This window comes from Octopus bimaculoides, chromosome 1 (genome assembly GCF_001194135.2).
Source record: "Octopus bimaculoides isolate UCB-OBI-ISO-001 chromosome 1, ASM119413v2, whole genome shotgun sequence".
NCBI lineage: Eukaryota > Metazoa > Mollusca > Cephalopoda > Octopoda > Octopodidae > Octopus > Octopus bimaculoides.
Window position 1 is genome coordinate 132,477,802 of NC_068981.1, and position 9,195 is coordinate 132,486,996.

General features: G+C 42.1%; 1 protein-coding gene across 11 annotated transcripts in view; it reads left to right on the top strand.

The window, feature by feature from the left end:
• Positions 1–9,195, top strand: part of LOC106870292 (large neutral amino acids transporter small subunit 2) — a 273,162-nt gene that overhangs the window by 28,122 nt on the left and 235,845 nt on the right. For 5 of the 11 annotated variants that reach the window (XM_052970761.1, XM_052970793.1, XM_052970799.1 and 2 more), the window contains one exon: positions 4,868–4,943. The exons of the other annotated variants lie outside the window; for them this stretch is intronic. In XM_052970761.1, the coding sequence (XP_052826721.1) occupies positions 4,868–4,943 (76 nt within the window). The remainder of the gene's footprint in view (positions 1–4,867; positions 4,944–9,195) is intronic. 11 annotated transcript variants of the gene reach the window in all.

Consider the following 9,195-nt stretch of genomic DNA (forward strand, 5'->3'; position numbering starts at 1 on the left):
GGAGGCCCAGTGGTTAGGGCAGTAGACTCGCGGTCATAGAATCGCGGTTTCGATTCCCAGACTGGGTGTTGTGAGTGTTTATTGAGCGAAAACATCTAAAGTTCCACGAGGCTCCGGCATGGGATGGTGACGAACCCTGCTGTACTCTTCCACCACAACTTTCTCTCACTCTTTCTTCCTGTTTGTGTTGTACCTGTATTTCAAAGGGTCAGCCTTGTCACGCTGAATCTCCCTTAGAACTACGTTAAGGGTACACGTGTCTGTGAAGTGTTCAGCCACTTGCATGTTAATTTCACATGCAGTCTTCTTCCATAGCCTCGGGCCGACCTTGCGAGTGGAATTTGGCAGACGGAAGCTGAAAGAAGCCCGTTGTATATATTTATATATGTGCATGTATGTGTGTGTGTGTGTGTGTGTGTGTGTGTGTGTACATCTATGTGCATGTGTGTATATACCTCTATGTGCGTGTGTGTCTTTGTGTCAGTGTTTGTCAAAATCGAGTTATGAAATATAAACCTATGTCAGGTCGAATACATGAACATTCTGGATTTAAATTTTTGGCTGACGGTAATATCAAAACTGCTGATAACCTTTATTGCCTCCTTTCCGACAAATCGTTCGCATACTATGGATCTTTTGTTTTTGTTGGCACTCCGTCGCTTACGACGTCGAGGGTTCCAGTTGATCCGATCAACGGAACAGCCTGCATGTGAAATTAACGTGCAGGTTGCTGAGCACTCCACAGACACGTGTACCCTTAACGTAGTTCTCGAGGAGATTCAGCGTGACACAGAATGTGACAAGGCTGACCCTTTGAATTACAGGCACAACAGAAACAGAAAGTAAGAGTGAGAGAAAGTTGTGGTGAAAGAGTACAGCAGGGTTCGCCACCATCCCCTGCCGGAGCTTCGTGGAGCTTTTAGGTGTTTTCGCTCAATAAACACTCACAACGCCCGATCTGGGAATCAAAACCGTGATCCTATGACCGCGAGTCCGCTGCCCTAAGCACTGGGCCATTGCGTCTCCACACTATGGATCTAATACATCGCTTACTTACCATCTTCAAAACAAACACTCGCTACAGTATTCGAAACCTCAGCCTTCAAAGTCAGCTTCATTTAGTCAGTCTACTACTGCAGCGGTGTCATCTACCTCCAAGCAGACGACTTTAAGTCAGTTTTATCGTCGGTCTGATCATCCGGTGAGTGCTACCGTACAACGTGACATTAAAATATCACTTGCAAACTGGATAGCTAATAGTGGTAGACCAATATCGATAGTAGAAGATGTTGGTCTTCAGCAAGTATTGCGTACAGCGCTTCAAAATACCAAATATAAACTACCTTGCCGGCGCACTATTGATAAAATGTTGGCTGATATTTATAACAGCAAAAAAGAAAGTGTTTTAGAAGCAGTGAAAAATTCAAAGGCAATTGCGCTAACAATTGATTTTTGGATATCCTTGGGTAATGAAGGTTATTGCGGAATGATCGGCCATTGGATTGCTGATGACAAGAATTTAATAAGTGCTATTCTTGAATGTGTGCATGTTGTTGAACAACACTATTCGAACAATGTTGCTGAGTTATATAAACAATTTGTAAAAGACTGGGATATAAGAAAGAAGATTCACTTTCTAGTAACAGACGAAGCACATAATTTGGTTTCAGCTGTTAATCAAACTGGTTTTGATCATATTCTGTGTTTGGCTCATAGACTGCAGCTGAGCATATTGCATGGGTTTAAAGCCGCAGATACAGAAACATTGTTGGTCAAATGTCGAAAAATCATAGGTCATTTTAAACATAGCCCTTTCCACACAACTGAATTGCAGAATTGTAGTGATTCACCATTGCGTAAGCTACAGCAAGATGTTCCAACAAGATGGAACAGTACTTTTCTAATGCTGCAGAGTCTGCTGCAGGCCAGAGAAGCAATAATCATCTACATGTCAGACAAAGAGAAGCAATATAAAGGTCTAAAACTGTTCGATTCTGATTGAGAAAAAATTTCAAAGTACATTAACGTTTTAGACTTATTCTGTCAGGCTACGGTCCTGTTTGGTGGTGAAAAATATGTGTCGTGTAGCTGTGTATTGCCACTGTTATTGTCTTTGACAAAGTACATGACTGTAAATGATGATGGTCCAGGTTATATAGCCAGATTCAAGGCAGCATCTGACTTCAGCAAACGTGTAGCTGACATAAAAAGTATTGAAATATTACAGATTGCAACAGCACTTGATCCACAATATAAAAACTTGAAGTGTTTATCAGACGATTCAAAAGAACAAACTTGGTTACTTATTGGACAACAAATAGCAGTTGGTATTGATGATCGGTTGAAGACTAATGCACAAGATGATACTGACAGTGTCAGTAAATCTCTATGCGAACCTAATGAAAGGCGCATTAAGCTGATGGAGTCTGACTCAGACTTAGAAGAGGGTGTCGAAAATTCTTCTGGTGAAGTACAGCGATATAAAATGGAGAAAAAACTTGCTGAATCACTTGATTTACTACAATGATGGAAACTTAATTGATATCCGAAATTGATATCCGAATTGATACATCGATATCCGAAATTGGCATTTTTTGCCAAGACTGTTCTGTGCCTACCAGCTACCTCGGTTCCGTGTGAACGATTATTTAGCTCTGCTGGTTAGATTGTTAACAAGACGCGCTCATCACTTGAACCAAATACTGTTAACATGCTTGTATGTTTGCATAACTGGTTATCCAACAACATTTGAGTAAGAAAACGCCTATGCTATTTCTTGCTTTTAACTGAGGTTTAATTGAAATATCATAAACTTGTCAATGAGTGCAACTGCAGACATTTTTGTGTTTTAATCGAAATTAACTATTAATTAATCGTTAATTTCTCAAAAGTTAATTATTAAAATTAAATTAATCGTTACCAGCCCTAGTAATATATATTACATGCTGTCATATGCCACTACAACACTGCTACCACCACCACCACCACCACTATCACCACCACCACCACATTGCAAAATATGTGTCAAAACTAGTTCGGTTCTATTCAACCCCAAATTACAGCACAATGTGGATCGGATGATGAAACATACTTATAACCGCATCAAGCAAGACAATTCAATTGTTCTCCGTTATGTAAAATAATAGCACTTCCGAGCTGAAAATCGTCACCTGATGTATTATTTACTCTACAAGAGGCAGAAATAGGATTCAACTAATAATGTATTGGCTATTAAAATTGACCTTCCTAATCCTGTCTCAACCTAGAATGGCTTATATGAACAAACTTCCCTTTACCATCCTATCAGATTTTAGCGCTTTATCAATTCTGTTGCGTAATGTCTGTTTCGTAAGTATGTGTGCAAGAGGGTGAATGTATGTTTGTGTGTAAGAGAGAGAAGACTCTGCGTGCGTGTGTGTGTGTGTGTGTGTGTGTGTGTGTGTGACACTAAATTAGTCTATGACTCATATGTTCAGTTCTCAAGAGAATAAAATAGTTCAATGTGTCGTGCATGGTAAAGTCGATTCCAGAGCGATTTCAACTATTCCAAACCCACAGACATGTGCACGTGTACAGACACACACATACGTACACGTGCACACGCATGTGTCATATATAGGTACGTACACACATACACACACACACATACGTATATATATATATACATATATATATATATATATATATATATATATATATATATATATATATATGTAAACATACACACACATATATGCACGCATACATGTGTCTGTTCGCATCAATTTCGAAGTAGGTTGCTTGCTTTTGCGTGTGTGCATATGTGCGCGCGCATATGCGTATGTGTGCGCGCGTGCGTGTTTATATGCGTGTGTGTAGGTGACTCTCTACAAATGTGAGAGTGCAGGTGCATGTGTGTCAGTTACGGTATGGCGTCTCTAAGCATTCTTCTTTGCACCTCACTTCAACAACTCCAGCTATTTGTTTATATTCCATCAATCATTAGCCTCCACCAATCACCTCCCTCCATTTGCCATCCATTCAAAGAAGCTATGCTCTTACCGCGCTGATCTCATTCATTTATCCGGTTTATAAACAAAATGTTCTACCTTTGATGAAGTTAGCTAATTTACGAATGCAAATGTTAATATATTATCTAAAGTCAGCTTTAAAGAAAACATTCAGAATCTGCAGACTTCGTGCCTTGGATATAGGGTTACAAGTTTACTGTACTTAATTACATCAGTAAATGCTGATGTAATGTCTTTACAACGAAGTACTTTTCAGTAAGGAAATGCAACATTTCATCTGCGTGTTGCAATTTTATATTGTAAAACAGCCAATAATAATAGCATACTTCTGGTATTAAAGCTTTTAAAGTTTATCATCTGTCACTATACGTTTACTAATTAATGTCTAGAAAAGAGAATCATTTTACTTAAGAACAATCCATGTTTTTATTTCCATGTTTTGCTTAACATACTTAAAGTAGGCGGAGACAGAGAAAGCTGAGACATACACACGCAACATTTATTACAGTTAAGAAAGTATTAGTATTTTGGACTTCTGAGAGAATTTTTTAAGAACAAAACTGCTTTTGTTACCCTATCGGTGAACTTCTTTCAAAATTAAAGTGGCTCTGAGGTGGTTAAATAATGTACCAAGTAGCATAGCTAGGCGACGGCGGGAGATGCGATCGTCTCCGGGCGACGCTTTTAGAATGGCGGTACTTTTGGGTCAGTTGTGTAAGCATATATGGTAGAGGGAGGTTGGCAAACACAAAGCTGACGGACCCTCTCTTCTATTGGTCCTACTTCTTTTTCTTTTGGTGTTGTAAAAATAAAAATAAAAGCTGAGCATTTCATTGAACATATATAAATAATTGTAGGTGCAGGCATGTGTGGTATGAAGTTTGCTTTCCAGTCACATGGTTCAGGGTTCAGTCCCACTGCGTGAAACCTTGGGTAAGTATCTTCTATTATAGTCCTGGGCCGATCAAAGCCTCGTTAGCGGATTTGGTAGACGGAAATTGAAAGAAGCCCGTCGTATCTATCTATCTTTCAATCTGTCTGTCTGTCTATCTATCTATCTATCTATCTATCTATCTATCTATCTATCTATCTATCTATCTAATGGACGGACGATAGTCACATCAACTCCGCGTAAGTTGGCTTGCTTCTGCTATGAAAAGTGTGTCTTGTATAATATTTTTCACGAGAAAGTTGTCCAACAAATAGTACTTTCGATTTTGCAATTTGTTTCCACAGGAAGCCTGCCCTGCGTGGCCTGTTTCTTAGTTTTGTGAATTTGTTTTCGGCTTGCTTAGCCATTTTCATTTCGAAGATGGCGTCTTCAAGCCATGAAGACAGTTTTCTAACAAACGCCGGTCTCCTTGGAGACACGTTTGATACTGAGTTTCCTACACTCCCTATACCACAACTTCATGAAAGAAAAACGGAAGAGAGAAATTTCACACAAACGAATACAGACGTAAACATGAATGCCAGTACCACCACCAACAACAACGATATCGTCGCAAAGCCGTTCACCATGACCTCCACGAAAAACAGTACCAGCAACACCAACACCACCACTACAATTTCACCTTCAACTGTTACAACTGACACCTCTGCCGCCGCCACCACCACCACCACCAAAAAAAAGACAAAGCAAATTTCGCTGAAGCGATAAGACAAAAGAAAACCATTGTATCATTCACTGCCCAACAAATCAAAGAGACAAAAACACTGCTTAGCAAAGAAGGCTAAAACTTACTCTTACACATCCCTAAAAATATATTAGAACAAACACACACACAAAAAACAATCATCTATAAAATACTAAGCACAAAAACGAAAAGACCTGAAAATGCACCACAAGAAAAAATTGAAAAATGCCTTCGCCCTGTATGGGCACATAAAGAATATGTCAATTGGTGGCATGAATTTGCCACTATTCAAGTGCGATTTCGCAGTGAAAACCTGGCCAAGCAATTTTCGACACTCACTCTTCGTACAGACAAGCTGGTAATGATACCCAGTTATCTTGGCCAGAGAGTGACAAAGGTGACAATAAAGAATGTGCTTCGAGAAGTAGAGACGCAATGGCTATTGTCTGCCATCTGCTTCGAAATGGAGGAAGCTAACATTTTGGAAATTGCTGTTTTAGAACAGCAAAATTGGGTGGCAAAAACACTGGAAATTCTTTTGCAAATCGATCAGTAATCAATTAATAAAATACCCACCTGTATTGAATTAACAGAAAGATACACGTTTTATGTAGTGGTGGAGGGCAGGCGGCCACGCTGTTATCTGTGCAACAGCGAGATTCATCTAAAAAACGATTGTCCATTGCCGCAAAAAAACAACAACAACAACAACAACCAAAATCTAAGAAAAAGCTTTACTACCCACACCACCATCAACACAAAAGACGATAAAAGAAACACCATCAATACCAACAATCGAAAACAAATCAACTCCTGAAAAAACATCATCAACAACAACACCAAGAACTAAAGATACAGGAAAAAAAAGAAGATACAAAAACTGATTCCCCCTCCCCTATATCACATACAAATCACACAAACAATGAACAACCAAAACCAACGAAAACAACAACACAACCACTTACACAAACATACATAGATCCTCATAACATGCCCTTACCCTCTCCCGATTCCTCAGAAATTTCGTCGGAAGACGAAAGTAGTGAGGAATGGCAAATAACCAGAAAAGGAAGGAGGAAGAGAAGCAAAAAAAAGAACAAATGCAAACACCAACAAAGCAGGGAGATACACAACTCCCGAAGACAGCACCAACACCACCAAAACACATACATCAACTATGCTCACAGCCATAAATGCTAAAAACACAGAGTTGATGGAGTACATCAACTCAAAAACAAACCTGACATAAGACGACAAAACAAACAACCACCCATACACAACACCTCCAAAACACATTAAAATTTTGCACGTCATACCCACCTTGCACCACACACTAAAATCCCTCTACCCCAATGTGGTAGGGGGTTGTCAGAAATACTCATCGAAAAAATTATACAGTAACCTCCTTGATGAAAAATCAAAGGAGGAGACGAAAATTTCGAACGGTAAGTAACTCTTTGTTCCTTTCGTTCGTGTTTTAAAACACACAACTCATTAGGACCATGATCAAGATTGGTTGTGTGAATGCGCGTGGCTTGGGGTCCCATTGGAAACAAGGGTACCTCTTAAATGACATAAAGTCACACGATATGGGACTCATAGCCATAGTGAGATCAGACACCATAATCCACGGGCCCTAAAGACTATGTTTGGCGAACAGTTTAACATTTATTTTTCTCCCTGTCTGCCACGGATGGGCGGTAGTGGCACTGCGTTACTTTTTCGCAAGAGTCTGGATCACGAAGTAAAGACAATATTCGTAGACCCGGGGGGTAGACTGGTTGTCCTGGATGTCGACGGCAGCGATGGGTGTGCATTTCGACTCCTATCAGACTATGCACCGCCTTTAACAGGTCGGCCGGATTTCTTTCGACGTCTAGAAGTATTCTTAGGAACGTCTCGTCCTTTACTTTTAGTGGGGGATTGGAATGCTACCTTGGACACACATCTAGACTACGTGGGCAGAGATAGGAATAGACAGGGATGCAAATACCTCAGAGACCTGCTCAGACGCTTTCAACTGTCGGACAGGTACCGACTCGACCATCCAAATGCGCCCAACGGGGACATGGAGCAACCGCACTGGGTCGTCGAGATCGTATCTAGATAGAATACTGTGTAGGACAGTAAATAGGGATAGCTTAGGATGTCCACAATTCCACATAGTCAGCTACACAGATCACAAACGCGTGACGTCTACGTTAGACTTAGATAAGGCACATAGGCAGGGCCCCAGTTACTGAAAACTGAACGCGTCTTTCTCGTCGAGACAGGTTTTCAGAGCCCGAATTAGCACGCTAGTAAAGAGAGCTTTGACGGGAACCATCATCAACAAATTGTAGTTTGCCATCAAGAGAGCAATAAAAGCAGAAACGATTAGGTATAGCAAAGGACTAGCCATAGATAGAAACAGAGTAGAGGATGACCTAGTTAAGAAGTTAGAAGAGGCGATCAGAATTGGCATCGCATCCGACGTTTTGGCGGCGAGGTTGGCCCTCGACCAACACTTCAACGCCAAACACGAAGGGTGAGCTGTCAGGGCTAGGATGCGGGCTCTAAGAAACGAAGGTGTTAGAGCTGCGCGAGAGGCCCTGGTGGCGGAGGCGCAAAGGGGCAACAAATTCACCATTCGGTCTCTGGCAGATGAACAGGAGCGCGAATTGCTCGAGACCAGCAGGATGTGTGAGGCGTTTCAGCAGCATCTGATGCGCTACATCATAAACAGGGTAGTTAAGGAACCTGACATGGGTGGGGCCCTGATCAATTTGGATCAATCCAAAGCTTTCGATAGGGTAGACCATAGCAGCTAGTTTCGGTCCTCATAGCAGCTAGTTTCGGTCCCGTCTTCTGCGGTTGGATGGCTGCCTTGTATAGAGGCATCCGTTCGGTAATTCGTGTGAATGGGCATCTATCGAGACCTTTCGACATTGCACGTTCGGTCCGTCAGGGATGCCCCCTCTCGTCGCTTCTGTAGGTATTGACTCTCGAGCCACAACTGCGGAAGCTGGCGACGCTGAGGGGAATCCCGCGAGAACTGGGGTGCGGGACGAGCGTGTCCGCATACGCGGACGACGTCACCATCATAGTGTCTAGCCACGAGCACATCGAGCTGGTCGGCGAGACACTGAAAGACTACGAAGCGGTGATGGGAGCAAAAATCAACCCGGAAAAGTCAGTAGGCTTGCGTCTAGGTATCCGGAGAAGCAAGCCCATGCCATCCAGCAGCGCCTCAGTAGTGGGACGCTGGACCAACGGGCCGTTCAAGTTGCTCAGGGTCTGGTTTGGTCCTGACCTCCAAACGGAGAACTGGGACAAGCTAACGAGTAGGATGGCCACTCTCTCCCGGCAATAGGCCAAGAGGAAGATGTCCCTAAAAGATCGGGTGGAGGTGGCGAACGCGTACATCACGTCCGTCATCTACTAATGCCTGACCGTCGTGCTTTGTCCCGACCCTACCATCACCAAACTGGAACGCATCTTCCGCTTCTTGTGGAAAGGAAGCGTTCAGATTATCAGGTGATCCGTTTGCTGCCAACACCCGCTGGTTG